Source organism: Crocuta crocuta, unplaced genomic scaffold (genome assembly GCF_008692635.1).
Source record: "Crocuta crocuta isolate KB4526 unplaced genomic scaffold, BGI_CrCroc_1.0 scaffold125, whole genome shotgun sequence".
Taxonomy (NCBI): domain Eukaryota; kingdom Metazoa; phylum Chordata; class Mammalia; order Carnivora; family Hyaenidae; genus Crocuta; species Crocuta crocuta.
The window spans coordinates 9,037,310-9,055,991 of NW_027531143.1; the positions used below are offsets into that span (position 1 = coordinate 9,037,310).

Genomic DNA, 18,682 nt, shown 5'->3' on the forward strand with positions numbered 1-18,682 from the left:
CCCTTAAAAAAGAAAAAAAAAAAAAAAAAAAAAAAAAAAAAAAAAAGTCAGATCACTTTTAGAAAAGCTCTGGATACAAATAACAGTAAGTATAAATAGTATATGGCATAACTTAATCAAAATGAATGTTACCTTTTTATTTTCCACAAAGCTTTTTTTTTTTTTTAATTTTTTCTGAGATGTTGGATTATTCAGTCTTAGAAAGCACAGCTACCCTACATACAGAGCAGTACTGTAGCTTCCGTCTTTTGATTCAAAACACTGCCTTTATTTTTCACCCCTATCTCCAGCCATACTTCATGGTGCTACTTCTAAAAGCTGCACAGAGTAAGAAGCCTAAAATAAGGAAGTACAAATGCTTTCTCTTTCTGTCAACATGTGTTAACCTTTTCTGCACTTGGACTTTTGCTTATGTCATTATGCATCTCTTAGAGGCTCAATTCATTGAACTTTGCCTCCCTAGAGCTGACCAAATCATCCTTCAAGTTTCAACTAGATCCCACGTCATTTTTATTTTATTTTCTTTATTCTTTTATATAAATAAATGTTATGTGGGGCTTGAACTCACAACCCTGAGATCAACACCTGAGCTGAGACCAAGAGTCTAATGCTTAAACAGCTGAGGTGCCCCTCGACCTCATTTTTAAACCCTAGATACACCATCAGAAAGTGATTTCTCTTTCCTACTTTCATAGAAATCGCTACATGTAAAGTTAATTTGTAATTAACTGTATATTGCTTTAGGATATTTCTTAGACTGTTCTAATCTGTTATTTAAATATCTTATTGCTAGTATAACTACTTTATAATATGTGCCATTTAGCTATAGGGTTAAACATTTTTTGAAAAGAGACTGTTTTTCATATTGCCAGTATAGCACTTAGAACATATTAGACTCTCAATAAATATTTGCTGGTTTGAATTTAATAATTGTTTCTATTTCCTGAGTATCTACTATGTGTAAATAACTGTATTAAGACTTTCTATTTCTTATTACTAATCTTTAGGACAATCCTGCAAGGTGGTTATTTTTACTCCCATTAACAAATGAAGAAACTTAAGTTTATAGAACCGTCAAATGGAGGAACTAAGATCAACCTCCAGAAAGCCTTCCAGGTCTCCAGGCCCCCTGTACACATGTGGAGTTTTGTACCTACTTCTCAAGTCTTCGTCCATACCTCTATCTTAACATATAACATGTAATTAGTGATTACTTATTGTTCTGTAGTTTCAATTCTGAATTAAAAGAACATTGTGTTTCAGAAAAGAGATGGGTGTCAGCAATGGCAAAATTTAATCGAGCGAGATTAAAACTACAGAAAAATATTAGATTTTATGACACGTCATTTGTAACTTTCAAAAATTATTGAATTATTATTTAAAAATTGTAAAATAGGTGGAAAATTTTATGGGGCTTTACCAATGATCGCTGATGTAGATGTAGGGCAATGGCATAAACTATCATTTTACAAAGTTCGATAGTGCAACAGTGCACTAGGACGATAACTTTGGGAAAAATTAACATCAGTGAAAGTTTGAGGTTTTTGTGAAAAAGGATACTTATTTGGTTGTTGCCACATGAGATAAACTCTAGGGAGAGGGAAAAAATGTGAAGTTGCAAGTTTAATAATTAGCCTTGAGAAGAGGAATACTGTTCCTTCTTTTAAAGAAAGAATTGGACAAATAAATGATAAAAATAGATAGAAGTTAGAGGAGGAAACTGCTGTCCTATGAGAATAGATGGAGACTCAGACATTGAAGGCCTTGCCGTAGGAAAACAGCCTCAGTAGTGGATAGGGGATGGGACTGGTACAGAGAGAGATCCAGTCCTCAGAAAGGTGGGTTCCAGAGAGAGAGCTAGAAAGATGGAGGGTGGGCACGCAGATGAGAGACTAGGCGGAATGTGATAGGCCATCAAGTATAGACAAGTGAAACAAATATTTAACCACAGCTACAGCCAATAAGCATTCATCGGAGCATTCTTGTCCGTATGAGGACAAGAGTTTAATGCGAGCAGGAACAACTTAAAATATTATCTCCAGATGATTTTTCACTAAATTGTGTGTGAGGTAGACAAAAATCAGGAAAGAAAGAAAGTGGATTATACACGGCATGCGCATCTGTCTTTGCAACACACGGTTGCAATTCGTTTTCTGGCTCTTGGAAGGATTTTTGTCAGTAAAAGTCCACATTTACTTTTTAGGTTTGAAAGAAACAAATTTTAACACAGCAGTAAATCTTCTGTTGGACATGTGTAATGTGAGAAACCACTGCTGATCCTTAAGGCAGCTTTTTCCTCAGGTCAATTATTTTTCTAGTCAGTAGCTCCAGCATTTTCCACTATGTAATCCAGGAATGTACTATTTTAAGGCAACCCACTCCTCTTCATTTCCCAAAGCAAATGAACCCCACCTCGAGCTCTCAACTATCGATGAGATCACTTTATAACTAAGAATGATATTACAAGTAGCACCAGAAGAGCCACTAATTTATAAATTTGATAATCCTTCTCAGGCAGGGTCACAGAGAATGCCTTGGCTGGGTGTTTATGTTCAAATAAACAAGCTGCACGTGTTCCTGAGTTTCTCTTGAATTGGCAAAGGTAGGGCTAAGCTTGAAGACGGAGGCAGGTTTCTAAAGGACAGACATAGTGTACAATGCTAGGAAAAAACACACTGCAAAGTTCCTAATGCTAACAGCAAGTGGGACACAGAGCCCATTTACTCACCCGTGGACCCCTCTTTCCTGATGGGCCTGGGACGCCTGCTGGACCAGGTGGACCCTTGGAAAACAATCGCCAAGATATTAGGCACAATAACAGACACATCTTTTCTCACAGGACTTGTCAAGATTCCCACTTTAGGGCTTTTTTTTTTTTTTTTCAGTCCCCAGTTCCCAGCTGATGATGATTGTAAAGTAATATGAATCCCCTCACCCTAATCAGCAGGGGTGAGAATTGAAACTCGAGTGTCCTCTTTAATCTGGCCAGAAATGGCAGCAGAAAGTCTGTGACTTATGGTTACAGCCACTGTATCTGGTTTTTACAGGAACCATAACTAGTAGTTTTGTGGGTAATTTTTACCTAAATTTACTTTTACTACTGAAGGCAGAATTGAATTTAGGGTTTGGAGACCAACAACTATAGGTCTTTTCAAACACATTTCAAAAGACTTGCCCCGAAAAAATAAAGCACTGACTATGTTATGTTCTTTTAAAAGACTTAGAGCAAGGATCTGTATAATGTGTCAAACTGTTATGAGATCTTTCTAGTATATTCAGTAATAAGTTTGTCTTGCACCAAATATAGAATACCAGGAGGTCAGTCATAGACTTCAATGGTTTGCAAAACAAAGTATGAAAGCAAACACTGATCAATTTTTAAAGTATTCTGATTAAACTTGCAGTAGCTTGCTTGTCTAGAATAAGCTACTTTTTGATGGTAAAGTACCTGTTTTATTTTTTTTTAAGTTTATTTATTTATTTTGAGAGACAGGGAGCATGAGCTGAGGAGGGGCAGAGAGAGAATCCCAAGCAGGCTCCATGCTGTCAGCGCAGAGTCCCACGTGGGGCTCAAACTCACAAACTGAAATTACGGCCTGAGACAAAATCAAGAGTCTGAGCCATTCAGGCGTCCCCGCCTCTGGCCATTTTATTTTTAAGGTTAATGTTGGTTAGTGATCAGAGTGGGATCCAGAGAAGACCCCTCAACAACTCTGAGGCTGGTGAGACAACAGATGCCGGGACTCATGGAGCCAACTGAGCTCACTGCTTTCTCGGGGACCCTGGAGTCTGAGAGTGTCCAGCTACCAAGTTTCCACCATCGGGTCACCTCTGTCCTAGCCTGTGCGCTGAACCTTGCTTCCTGGGGCACGGGCTACCTCAAGAAACAAGCCAAAGTACACATGGTGGAGAGTTCCAAATACCGCTACAAGTGGGGAAACAAAATAACCAAACTCTCAACAAGAGAAACCAAGAGACACCATTCAAAGAACACTTCCTGAACGTACAAGCCCTGAGCAGTCCAAGAGCCCTCTTTAATAGAGGAGAACTCGCAGGGGCAGAGTGTACAACAAGCTTTTAATATTAACAAGAGATAGAAAACTAAAGTATTCTGATTAAATATATTAAATAATATCAAATAAGAAATAGGAAACTACTTCTTTACTTCCTCATGTGATGCCTTATGTCGTCTTTTCATTTTGACAATCAACTGGGGCAGAATATATGTTCATTGGGGACATGGTTAACATACTCATTCATTCATCTTGAATTCACTTAATTGTTGCTGAGCACTCTGCTGACATGAACTATTCTTGGTGTCCGCAGAGCATACACATATTTCACATTACAAATATTCATTCAAGATTGTGTTAAAAATAGCGCAAACATTGAAATCCGACATATCAGGGTTAAAGTGTGAGCCCTAGCATTAACAAGTAGCATGACCGAAGAGCCTCATTTTTATACAGAATTTTTTCTCATTTCTCAATTCTTGATATTAACTACTCTTCAAAACTTTCTTTTTTATATTACAGTTGTTTTGAAGTATTCTAATCCTCTTTATATTTTTCAAACTGTCCATTTTCTTTTAATTATATTTTTCCTTCTCCCATCCCCTAACTTGATTTAAAAAAACTTATTTATTAATTAATTTATTTATTTTGAGAGAGAGAGAAAGATAGTGCAAGTGGGGGATGGTCAGAGAAGGAGGAAGAGATAGTGAATCCCAAGTAGGCTCCACACTGTCACTGTAGAGCCCGAAGCAGGGCTTGAACTCACGAGCTGTGAGATCATGACCTAAGCTCAAGTCAGATCCTCTACTGACTGAGCCACCCAGGCGTCCCAATAAAACCTTTCATATATCTCCTAACATTGAGAGAGAAGTACTATTTCCATTCAACCTCAGACTGAGGGCATTCTCCTTCCTGAGTTGTTCAAATATTTTAACAGCTACCCATAACATATATCATATCACTAGTGTCCATCAAAAATTGACTTTCACTTATTTTTTTAGACATTGAAATCCTTTGCACAATTCTGGTTCTGTTGTTATAATCAGAAGTTAACAGCTACTTAATTGAGGTCCCAAAAAATAAGAAAAATGGGAAACTAAACATAAATTAAAACAGAATGTCTAGATGGTCTATTACTCTATCACACTATATTACAACAAAAGAAAACACTATTCCATTTACATAGAAAAGGTAATATTAGACACTGGGGAAGAAAGAAAGTCTATTTTATGTCATGATTGAAATATTTAAGTTGTTTAATAAGCAGTATATAAAATTCAATTTTAAAACTTTCTTTACAATTTTACATTTTTAAATCATTGAGAATAGATTATTAATAGGGATTTCTACAAACCAGGGAAACACACTGACTTTATATGGCATGACTTGTTTGATGAAAATAAGTTACTTTCTATAAATAAAGTACTAATAATAGCACTTTAATTTTGAGATTCTTGGTTATTAAGAGAAAGTACAATTCAAGGATGCCTCAGCTCAGTCGTGGAGCATCTGACTCTTGATTTTGGCTTAGGTCATGATCTTATGGTTCATGGGGTTGAGCCCTGATTTAGATTCCCCCTCTCCCTCTCCCTCTGCCCTTTCCCCTTTCACACACTCTCTCTCATAAATAAATAAATAAACTTTAAAAAATTAAAAAAACAAGTACAAGTCAATGAAAAGAGTAATGGATTTGCAATTGTCTAATCTAGGTTTGAATCAGGCCTCAATGATTTACTAGCTGAATGACCTTAGACGAGTCAGTTACTCTTTCCAAACTTTAGTTTCCTCATCTTTAAAATATCAACGGGGGCGCCTGGGTGGCTAAGTCGGTTAAGCGTCCGACTTTCGCTTAGGTCATGATCTCGCGGTTCGTGGGTTCGAGCCCCGCGTCGGGCTTTGTGCTGACTGCCAGCTCAGAGCCTGGAGCCTGTTTCAGTCTGTGACTCCCTCTCTCTCTGACCCTCCCCTGCTCACGCTTGCTCTCTCTCTCTCTCTCCTAGAAATAAATAAAAAATTTAAAATATCAATGATAAAAATCTACCTTTCAGTTATTGTGATTAAAGATACTGTATATAGAATACCTACCACTATGGCTGATCAATTTTAGTTAGCCAGTAAACTATAGCATAATGAATTCTTTAAAGGTATATATGGCACACAGCAAGCACTCAATTAATGTTAGTTATAATATTATAATTACTAGGGTAATTTTTTTTTTTAAGAGAGTGTGTACATAAGTGGAGTAGCAGGGCAGAGGAAGAGAGGCAGAGAATCTTAAGCAGGCTCCAATGGAGCCTGATGCGGGGCTCCACGTGGGGCTCGAGCCCATGACTATTGGATCTTAACTTGAGCCAAAATCAAGAGGCAGGTACTCATCTGACTGAGCCACCCAGGCTACTAAGGTAATTGTTACATATTACCAAATACATAATTGCCTTAAATATAGTCACAAGATCAAAACTTCTAAGAGATAGTAATGTCTGGTCAATTAATCTTGGAAGTTCTGCATCTAAAATTCCTTTTAAAAATTCATTCACTCACTCATTCGATAAGCATTAGTAAGCACCAGCCCTCCTGCAGCTTAGAGTCTAGATAAAAAGACACACGTTAACAGATAAGCACCTAATTATACATTTTACTCAGTGACACAAAGGCAAGCAACAGAGAGATTAACATAGCCAGTGCACCTAATTTCTTTGTGGTATCAGAGGAGGCTTTGCTGAGGAAGTGAGTGCTCAGATTGAAAAGATGAATAAGAGTTAGAAAAGAGGAGAAAGTAAAACTCCAGAAAATGGGAGTAAAATGAATGAGGGCATAAGTAAACAAAACAAAGAGCACAGACTTACTGAGGAAGTAAAAGAAAACTCAGGGAGAGTACGAGAAAGTGGCACAAGAGGAAACCGTAGACGTAAGCAGGGGCCAGATCACCACACAGGTTATGGTAAAACATCTTTTGTTTATTCTAAGAGCTTTAGGCTTCTGCCACTGAAGAGTTTAAGCAGCTAACTGATGTGATCTGATTTGTGTTTTTAAAAAGATCACTAGAGAATTTACATAAAATATGGCAGAATGAGAACATTTTTAAAACTACCCTCCATGCCTCAAAACCCACCGAAAACAACAAAAAACACCAAAAGAAAGGAAAAAAAAATCATCTCCAATGAAACAAGGAAAGGGCCACAACCGCAAACCACAAAATATGAAGATTATCTTCCAAATACTGAGAAACTTTGGGGTAAGAAAAGATGTTGAGAGATGACCAGAAACGAAAACCTCCTCAGATCTCAAATCTTGGACAGGCTACAGATATCTAAAAGTATCATAAATGTTCATGAATCTGAATGTTCATTCCAAAATTCCTTTGATTACACAATGATGAGGTTTAGGGGAATAAGAAAGCCACAGTAGATATGATTAATGATCCAGGGAAGACCCAGCTCCAAACAGCCAAGAGTAAGAAGGTAAAACTAAAGAGGAGGAACCCATCATTGCTATGGGATCTACAACCAAACCTCCTAATCTCAGGAGACTTCTGGTGGTGAGAGGGGGTAAAAGGCGGGAGCATTAATCATCATATTAGTTCTTAGAGGGCTTGTGAAACAAAGGGCTTCATAACAAATTGCACACGAAAGTAAAAGGAGATATGTCTCTGGGTAGAGGACAAAATATATACAGGATGGTGTTTAAAGGCAGCAACCTTAAGTTAACACTGTGTACCACTCCACCCTACTCCCCTCTGCCTCTCCCTATACTATTCTAAAACAAATAGTGCCCCAGTCAGAGTTGCCTTTGTTTTATTAAATTTACTTATTGATTTTGAGAGAGAGAGCATGAGCAGGGGAGGAGCAGAGAGAGAAGGAGAGAGAGAAAGAGAGAATCCCTAGCAGTCTCTGCGCTGTCAGCATGGAACCAGAGATGGAGCTCAAACTCATGAACCATGAAATCATAACCCCAGCCAAAATCAAGAGTCAGATGCTTAACTAAATGAACCATTTAGGTGCCCAAAGTTGCCTTTATTTTAAAAATGGATAATAACCAGAAATAAACCAGCTAGGGGCTTTTACATACTTATTGAGGGGAGGGGGAAGTATGAGGACAGAAACATAAATTAAAAGTAGATGAAAATTGTTTACCAGAAGAGGAATTACTTCATGTAACAGAGAAAAAGTCCAGTCACATAGCTCACTATAGATGCAAAGAATTTCAAGATGCCACTTTTCTATAAAAATAAAGCTCAAAGATGAGTTATAAGAAACAAAACTAACAATGAAGGTAATGAAATGTGAACCAGAAGAGTTTTAAGAAAGATATGAAAGAACAAAAAAGAAACTATTTTAGATGCAAGCCATGTTCAATACAATAAAAACTGATTAAGTACAATTGAAAAGTCAATAAAGGAATGTGAGTGCAGAATTCACACAAAATAGAACAAAGCAATCACATAGACATGCTAATAGAGAAAATGATGGATAATATCTATCATCACAAAGGACATCCTGAAGAAGAACGTGGAAAAATGGAAAAGAAAAATATTTGAGGATCTAAAGGGAGATGTTTCTATAATCAAATAAAAATAATCTTCATATCAAAAGATTACCAGGAAAAAACTGATACAGACCTAAATAGGTTTAATGAACTTCAGAGATGATGAGAACTGCAGAGGCATATGGGAGAAGAAATGGTCACCTACAGATAGGAAAAATCAGGCTGGCCTCAGAGACTTCACAAGAAACATCTACTTCAAGAAGTTATGCAATAATCCCTACAAAGTTCATCATTTCTTCATCATTCACCCAGACCCCCCAATGTAATTTTAAATAGCTTCAAAAGAGTTTTAAATGATTTAGAAAATTTTCAAATGTTCATCTGTAATTGTACCTACACAACAAAAGAATTTCAGAGCTAAAAACATCAATCTATTATCACATAGTTTTGTTTAGACATTGTTAAGTAAGTGATTTGGCTGCCTTTTTTTTAATTTTACTGAAAAGGCAGGGGGGCTCTTAGCTACTTTTTGTATTGGGTACCTGGGGCTTTTATTAGTCTGTAAACGTAAGTTAACTACACCATTAAAGATGTAATGAAATATGTGACATTTAGAACGGTAACATAAGATTTTGCCTTTTCCAGGCAGTGATTCACTATAAATTATCTCGAACTAAAGTAAATTTTACTCTCTATTTTAATTCAGTGGATATTATTTTGCTGAAAGATGTGTTTAATAATTATCAATTAATTTAATTTATGTATTTAATGTGCTTTTCTTTAGTTTACTATAACATTTCTGTCCTCTTAACATGACTATGTGTTAAGTCTATGGTTTTTCTATAAAGAATGCTAATCTATATTTAGCAGTTGAATTCTTGTTTGAATTTCCACTGAACAAGAAAAACATATAGCTTACTCACCACTTTATCAGAATTAAGTAACCTTTCAGCCTGCCAATATAAACAACAAAAAAATATAATATTTGAGCCCCGGTTGCATTCTTGTTGGATGCATTACAGTAAGCATAAATCCATCACTATAGCCAGGACACATTTCTGAAACAGATCTCATCTATTCTGTATTCTGCAGTCTAGAGATTTCTTTTTTTGATAAGTTAATGCATTAAGACAGATTTAAAAAACAACTTACGGGAGGTCCAGTGTCCCCTTTTGGCCCTCTCAGATTCTCCATTTCGAGCATTGTATTAAGATCCTCATAATAATAATAATAATCATAAAGGTCAGTCTCATAGCTATTTTCGATGGGATAGGAGGCATCAGGATCAAATTCACCTTCCTTCCTTAGGTCAAGGTGATTGTCCACAGACGGCTCATCTGTCATTCTGTATAAGGTTGTGTTTAAAATCTGTTGCAGTTCCATGAGTTCATTAGTGTGTATATCTGCTGTGATAGCCTTCTTGAGATTACTAATTGTTTCTTGTTTTATATGTGGAAGAATAGATGATATCTTCTTAAATGGTGACAGACCAGTTTCTCTATCATTATGCTGTGTGACATTGTTGGATACATTTGAAAAAGAACTAAATTTCTCCTTGCTATTTGTTCTCGCCTTTTTGAGATGATGGGTCATTGACAGGCTTGAATTTGTCTGAGTATGTCCATCAGTGATCATTTCTTTGGCTTGAACTCCATGGTTTACAAGATCCACAGCAGAAACATTCCTTGAATGAGAGATGAATTGAGATTTTGATATTTGGTGTTCTTGTTGCTCATGGACTGTTGCAGAATCATTCTTTATGATATTTGGAATGCTTTTGCCTTTGGTAAATGTGTCCTCTGACAGCACTTTTTCACCAAATTGTTTGGGCAACGGAGAGTTTTCCAGTATCTCAGCTGGTACGATGGTTGTATGAAGATGGCTTGTCTCAGGGCGACAACGATGTTTCACATATCTACAATAGTTTGCAGATGCTTCTGCAGAAGGAATAATATCCAACTGACATACTACTCCTTCAAAATGGACAGAATTATTATTCATACTTCCTAGGGTAAACACACTGTTAGAATCGAAAGTCTGGACTTCCGAAAGAGTCTCTCTGCTAAAATGTTTCTTTCCACACTCAACAAACATTGAAACAATTTGGTTTCTAATAGTAATGGCAAATAAGTGCCATTGCTCATCGTGAACACTGTAGTTGAAAAATACAGACTGCTTTCCTCCAAGGTATACTACTAATTTTTTAGGTAATAACTGCACTCCTAATTGCAGTCTATTTTTATTTCTAATGCTGAAGAGAAATGCATTGTTTACTCTATGTGACTGTAACCCAATTAATATTGTAAATGGCTGTTCTAAGTTGACTGGTAAAATTTTCATGAGAGGTGACTCAATATGAGCATCATTTGTTAAAATGACACCAGATTCTGTTAAATGGACCCCCTGAGGTAATGGTGTAGATGATGATGGTACAGCAGTCACTGATGATGAGTGTCTTACATCTTTGTCTCCAAGGCCTAGTTGATGAAGAATATCTATGCCTGGAAATTAAAAAGAGAGAGAGAAAGAGAAAGAATCTTACTCTTAGGCATTCATGTGTTCATATGAATGTTTGAGTATGAGAAAATATTCCTTGTCTGTATCAACAGTAATCCCTAAAATAAGCATGCTCTGTCAATTTCCAGTTAATGAGAAATATGGGGAGGAAGAATAAATTGTTATCCTCAGTAAGCTGAAACACACGCACACATACGTAAGCACATACCCATGAGCATGCACACGTGTGCACGCGTGTGTGTGTGTACACACACACACACCCCTATATTCCTAAACCCAAAATTAAGTAAATGTTCTGTCATCTTTCTCAGTCAATTAAGGAACCATATTTGTTACTACAATGAATATTACTTGTTTAATTTAGAACGTAAAATTTTATGACTTCTTTGCTAAAGAGAAACTGGGGACACAGTTACAAAAAGAAATTTATAACTTGGAAACCATTGTATAAATTAAGTTCACATAATCTTTTATTTTTTTTTTTTCCTTATAGCCTTCTGGGAATTTACAAGAGACATAAGAGTTCTCCCTATGCCTAATACCATGAGGGTGTGCTACACATAAATTATTCAGTGCATACTGAGTATCTCCTGGACAAGCGAACTTAAATTCCTATTGTTGATGATTACCATACTTTTTCTTTCCCTTCCAAGTTTCTCTTGCTTCTGTTATTATCTCAGCCCTCCACATTTTTATCAAAGCAATTTTAGACTATTTTCCAATATTTATTATATAAAGTATAGGTCACATATAATATAAACTTTATATAATTATGGCTTTTTTGGTTTATTTTTATTGCAATGTTACCAATAGTGTACTATTTATTTCCCTTATCCAATATTAATCTATTGGAAGACAGATTCTGTGTCTAATTAATTATGGGATATCTACTATTTTTGCCTTGCAAATAGTTCTATAATTATAAATGAATGAATTTACCCATCAGGATCTTATTGGATGTCACATTTCTCTCTATAGTCTTATAAAATTAAATTCAATTTGTAAAAAATGATGAATCCTTTCTTAAAGATATAAAACAGTAGTCAGGCACAGGATCATTATTACCTTGGGAGTTCTAAATCTTCCAGCTGTAACTCTGTACATATATAATCATTTCTAACAAGAAATGTCAAAGAATATTAATTCATAGCTGTGATAAGTGAGAAAAAAGTTTTTGTAAATTAGCCAAAAAATTATAAATTATCTTAGTTTTTCTTTTATAGGAAATTAGTAGATAATTGATAATTCATGTTTATTACAAATAGCAAAAATAATGGCAAATATCACTCATGTGTAATCTAGCAATACAATTAAAATGTTTTCTCACCAGAGAGCTTTACAAAATACTTGAGTGTTTTATTTTAAGGGCATAGTAACCATAATTTCATTTATAAAGTAATTGTAGTTTTACAATAGCTTCAAATGTTATAAATGTTTGTATCTAAGNCTTATTTTAACCATAATTATTATTTAACCATTATTATTTAACCATTATTATTTAACCATTATTATTATTGTAACCATAATTTCATTTATAAAGTAATTGTAGTTTTACAATAGCTTCAAATGTTATAAATGTTTGTATCTAAGACACAGGATGACAGTGTCTCTTAAACTTTTCCACCAAAACATTCCTAACAGCAGCTAAGAATTATATGTGTCTCCAGGAATTTGGAGGAGTATTTTAAAGAGGCCCCATAAAAACAGTATCTTTGACTTCTCATGTTTTATAATTATAATTTAGGAAAAACAGTAATTTTTCTCTATAATATGGCTATGTTTGTTTTAATATAAAACTTGAATTACGAGCTCAATCAGTTAACTGTCCTCACTGCTAATCTTCACTGAAAATTTATATTCCTAGGGGCTCCTGGGTGGCTCAGTCGGTTAAGCGTCCGACTTCGGCTCAGGTCATGATCTCACGGTTCATGGGTTCGAGCCCCGCATCGGGCTCTGTGCTGACAGCCAGCTCAGAGCCTGGAGCCTGTTTCAGATTCTGTGTCTCCTTCTCTCTCTGACCCTCCCCTGCTCACACACTCTCTCTCTCTCTTTCTCTCTCTCAGAAATAAATAAAATATTTTTTAAAAAGAAAAGAAAATTTATATACCTAAAACAAATATCTGTTTAGTGTGTGACTTTGGGTATTCTTACCCAGGAGTACCTGCCCCTAAGGATGTGCACATCTCAATCTGACAAGTAAACTACGTTAGAAACACTGCTCCTTTAAAAATTGCAATGCTTAAAGTGTATATAATCATATATTTTGTGAAAGTTATCATTCTAAGAAGGCAGATAGGCCATCCTTACACAAAGGAAGTGCCATATTTACAAGGCATGATGTCAAAGGCTTCTCCTTACCCAAAGAAATAATCCCTACTATCTACTGCCTCAAATTTCTGATTCCATTAAAGAAAACGTTACTGGAAAGAGTATTATTTGAAAATTATATGTATGTGTGTGTTTCATATTTCATAAATTTTTTCCTTCAATTCTATTTTTATAGTTTTTATGACAAATAGCTGAGATTTTTAAAAAGTCAAAAGTCTTTGAGAATTTGCTATGCATAAGTTTCTTGTTATTGAACTGACCCTCCAATCCTGAAATAAAATCTACTTGTTGGTTGTATATTATTATTTTGATATCTTGCTGTATTCTCGAAGAATAATACATGTAGAATCATTACATCAATATTTACAAGTTAAGACTGTTCTGTGGTTTTTCTCTTATTGTACTATCTTTATCAACTAAATATTGATTCATTATTTTCTGTGACCTAGTTTAAGTAGAATTTATTAGGCAAAGTTTTAAAAACAAAGTACAAATTAGATACCATTCTCTAATCACAATCCTAACAAGTTAGATTTTAATAACAAAATCAGAAAAAAAATAAATAAAACCTTTAACTGGAAAATTTAAAGATTTTCTCCTAAATCATTTGGGTCAATGGGAAAATACAAATGAAAATTACATTTTTAGAAAAACAATAAAAATTAAAACATCATATATCAAAATCTATGGGATATAGTTTAAGAATATCTTTTACATAGATTCATATTTTCTATTACCTTCAAAATTATAAAAATATACAATGTCCCTGGTCCTCTTTATTTAGACATATCTATTATTTCTTTCCTATGGACAGTGTTTCCTTTTCCTTTATTCTCCCTCCTCCCTTTCCCTTACCATCAGAATTAGCTTTCTTAGTATTGACCTTTTTATTATTAAATATCCTTTTGTATTTTTTATTTGATTTATCAGCTTTGGGCAATATTAATTCCCAGCCAGCTTCTACTTATGTGCCAATCAGCGAACTTAATCTACTCCTGTCTTTTTTCCCTCTTTCCTTCCGATTTACCAGTGATTATACCATTCCAACATTTATATGGTATTTATATTCAGTTCTGCTCCCAAATTTTCTTCTGACAGAGCCAGACTTTGGTAGTATTTTTCTTAGTTATTTCCTTTTTAATGAAGTTTAATCCTCTATTAGTCTCCTCAAGAGGGTTCATGGAAAATTTCCTGGATATTTGACTTTTTAGAATTGTTTATTGGTAGCCTCATATCTTAGGTTTCACTGGATATAAAATTCTTTGTTGATACTTAATTTCTTTGAATACCTTAGAGATATGATTCTACATCCATAGGTCTGGAATGTTAGGACAGAAAAATTTGAAGTCAGCTAATTTTATCTCTCTCTCTAGGTGACTCAATTTTTTTTTTTTTAATTTTACCAACATGGCCCAAAGAGTAGTTCTTTACCTTTGAAGTGGAGTGCAGATTTTATTAAGATATGGCTTCACATTGACCAGTCTGGATAAATGTTTCCAGGCATATAGATGCCCATTTGTTGTTTAGATTCAAGTTTAGTTGTTGTTGTTTACTTCAGCAAAGTTTTCATGAATTACATCCTTGAATAGTCTATTTTATAGTTATGGTTTTCTTCTTCAAAAATTCCTATTATAATAATGTTTAATCACTGCTGTCTTCTATGTCTGTCATTCTTTGTAATTTTTTAAAATATGTTCTTTATCTTCAGTTTTGTTTGATTTTCTCATTTCTGTCTTTGCCGTGTTTCCTATAATATCTAATCTCTCTTTGTGCTCCTTCCAATTTCATCTTGATTTATAAAAATAGTTTTTTCCTACGACATCTTTTCTGAATTCTACAAGCTCACAAGTCATATTCTTTTAAGGTCTTGCCATCTCTTCCTTCTCCTGAGTTCTTATATTTCTGTTCTATGATCTTCCTTTATAGGGGTGACATTTGTTATGTGTGCATTCTCATTTTGCTGCTTTCCCCTACATCTTTCTTATTGTACCTTTCTATTTATTCTATGATAGTTACTTTTAGTTACTTATTATTTCATAGCCTAACAATTTAGAGAAGGATGCTGGGGAGAAGACAGAGGGCCATGCTTTCCAAATCTCAAAACCTAAAGGCTGTTTCAGCATTACCAGAGTTTCCTTCTCAAATGGCTTTTTGATATAGCCCCACCTTTTTCTCTGAACCAAACTTCATCTAGCAGAAATTCTACAGCCAGCCCAGCTGGCAATACCTAGCTCTCCTTCTCCTCTATCCATTTTCATTGGTATATGCTTCAGAATGAATCCTTCACCTTAGGAAGTAGATGTGTGTATGTTCTGAGATTTGTTCGCACTGAACCATTTAGTTACTATGTGCTTGCACTTGGCCCTGGGCAGCTTCTCTACTCCCCAGATCCTGCAGCACTTGTGTTGTACAAGGACTAAAGGTAAAGTATCTCCGGGTATGCTCCTCATCTTTAGAAGTGTGGGTATGCTGACACTTATATGCTCTTCTCAGCATATTTTGAGTTTTCATATATTATCAGTCCCCTAGTTTTGCTGAAAATGGAGTTTCCAGGGTTATATGTTATTTCATTTATTTTTTTAATATCTAGAAAGGGAAGTGAGAAGATAATATCTCATGGTTTCAAGCTCATACACTTAATGTCTATACCTATTTCACAGATGAAGAATCTGAGGCCCAGAGACATTAAATAACCTGGTCAAGGGGCACCTGGGTGGCTCAGTCAGTTGAGCACCTGACTTTGGCTCAGGTCATGATCTCATGGTTGGTGCGTTCGAGCCCCGCATCGGGCTCTGTGCTGACAGCTCAGACCCTGCAGCCTGTTTCGAATTCTGTGTCTCCCTCTCTCTCTGCCCCTCCCCTGCTCATGCTCTGTCCTTGTTTCAAAAATAAATAAACATTAAGAAAAAAATAAAAATAAATAAATAACCTAGTCAAAATCACATAGTTGATAAATAGTAGAAATGGATATGGGCCCAATCAGTCTAGCTTCAAAGTCTCTAATCTTTGCCTCACCACACTGCCTCACAGCCACTGTGTTCCCCACATCACCTCACATCTCCTTTGGCAAGCCTTAAGAATTAATCATGGCAGGATTATTTTCTTCCCACAGACTCTCACAGTAGGTAATATTCTCTAAGTGGCTGTCAGGGTTGGTATCTGAGTGGATTTCTAAATGTTATTCCAGTTTTAAACTTTCAAATCTTAATGTGAATATGTTCAACAAATGCTTTGTGCAGATATTGATAGGAGAGCAGAGGATTCTTAAGGATAAAAGGCACAAATGAGCGAGGGGTGGGGAGAACAGGAGAAAGAAAGACTTCTATCAGAGAACAGACTATTTGCTGTTAATTTAGGTCTGGTCTTGGAATCACCGAATTGCAATTTGTAGGTTAAATTAAGATAATTCGTACCAGTGAATACAGCAAAACAAACAACAAAAAATGTACTTGTCCATAGTAAGTTACTTGTTTCATGAGTGGCCCTAACAGCAAAATCAATCCAGTTTTGGGGCACCTGCATGGCTCAGTCGGTTAAGCATCCGACTTCGGCTCAGGTCACGATCTCATGGTTCGTGGGTTCGAGCCCCGCGTCGGGCTCTGTGCTGACAGCTAGCTCAGAGCCTGGAGCCTGCTTCGGATTCTGTATCTCCCTCTCTCTCTGACCGTCTCCTGCTCATGCTGCCTCTTTATCTCTCTCTCAGAAATAAATAAAACATTTTAAAACATTTTTTAAAATTTTTTTAAAAAATCAATCCAGGTTTTGTCACCTAGGAAATAAGTTACTATTTAAAGAATATTGATTACCAACCAGGCACTTCATCAAGTGCATTTTTTTCATTAAGAATTTCTTTTAATTTCAATTTATTTTTTTTTATTTGAGTATAGTTGGCATACAATGTTACATTGGTTTCCAGTGTTCAACATAATGATTCAACAAGTCTACATGTCATGCTATACTCACCATATGTGTAACTACCATCCGTCACCATACAATGCTATTATAGTACCATTGACTATATTCCTTATGCTGTACCTTTCATCCCCTTAACTTCTTTTCCATAATGGGTAGCCTGTACCTCCCACTGCTTTCATCCGTTTTGCCATTCCCCCACCCTCCTTCCCTCTGGCAATTATCAATTTGTTCTCTCTCTATATTTATCGGTCTAATTCTAAGTTTTGTTTATTCATTTGGGGTTTTTTTGTTTTTAGATTCCACATGAGTGAAAGCATATGGTATTTGTCTTTCTCAATCTGACTTATTTCACTTCTGCTTTGCGTTTTTTAAAGGATAAAAATAACAGTAGCATTTATTAATTCTATGTACCAACCACTGTTCTCACAACTTTATTAGGCCACATAATTCTCACAATAACCCTATGAGGTAGGTACTATTGCTAACTCTATTTGACAGTTATAAAAATTAAGTCACAGAGAATTTAAATAACTTTCCCAAGGTCACCCAAGTAGGAAGTGTAGAGGCAGAATTTGAAAGCAGGCAGTCCTCTGGACCCAATCTCTCAGCATAGCAGCTTTAAGGAATGTATTGTCCCTAACAGCAGCACCTATTTTCTTCTTAAACAGAGAGTAAATCATGGTGTCACCAAGACAACACTTTGCTCTTTTTACGGTAAACACCGAGCCTAATGACTTCATCCAAAACATGATTTCAATAACCACACATGCTGACTCACAAACTTCTCTTCTGGGCTTGCATATCCAATTGCCTACTGAATGTATGCAGTAGAGATTAGATGTCCTACAAGCACTTCTAATGCAGCATATTTTCCCCCAAATCTGCTCCTATTACTTTAGTGCCTCTCTCACTGAAGAGCCCCACTACCAAACCACTAGCCAGAGTAATATTTGATAGTGTGAATTATATCATGCCACTCTCCTGAACAAAATCCTCCAATGGCTTCCTGTTGCAGTAAAAATACAATCCAAACCCTTTACATGGTGTTATGAAACCTATGTCATCCACTCCCTTCTTACCTCTCTTGATCTCATTTCTTTTCATTTTGTCCCAGCCACACTGGTCTTTTCTTATTCCTTAAAACCCCTGACCTCATTTTGAATTTGTGGTATTTATATTTATTATTCTTTCTGTTTAGAATGCTCTAAACTTTTAGTTCATTCAGATCTAGGCTCAAATGTGACCTCTTCAGAGAGGTCTTCCTTGACAACAATATCTAAAATATAAAATAGTCATCCACCTGGCCCCAGTGACTCTCCAACATGTTACTATGTTTTATTTTTTCTTCACAGCACTAACCATTCAGGGAGAGATAATCAATAAATATATGATATGTCTATAATCATATATATCACATTACATAG

The 18,682-nt window shown here is 35.6% G+C and overlaps 1 protein-coding gene across 1 annotated transcript in view; it reads right to left on the bottom strand.

Moving 5' to 3' along the window:
* The window catches only part of COL24A1 (collagen type XXIV alpha 1 chain), a 374,970-nt gene that overhangs the window by 339,645 nt on the left and 16,643 nt on the right, over positions 1-18,682 (bottom strand). Inside the window, exons 3-4 of the mRNA XM_077771041.1 lie at positions 9,651-10,999; positions 2,729-2,782 (exon numbers count right to left, since the gene is read on the bottom strand). Of these exons, the coding sequence (XP_077627167.1) occupies positions 2,729-2,782; positions 9,651-10,999 (1,403 nt within the window). The remainder of the gene's footprint in view (positions 1-2,728; positions 2,783-9,650; positions 11,000-18,682) is intronic.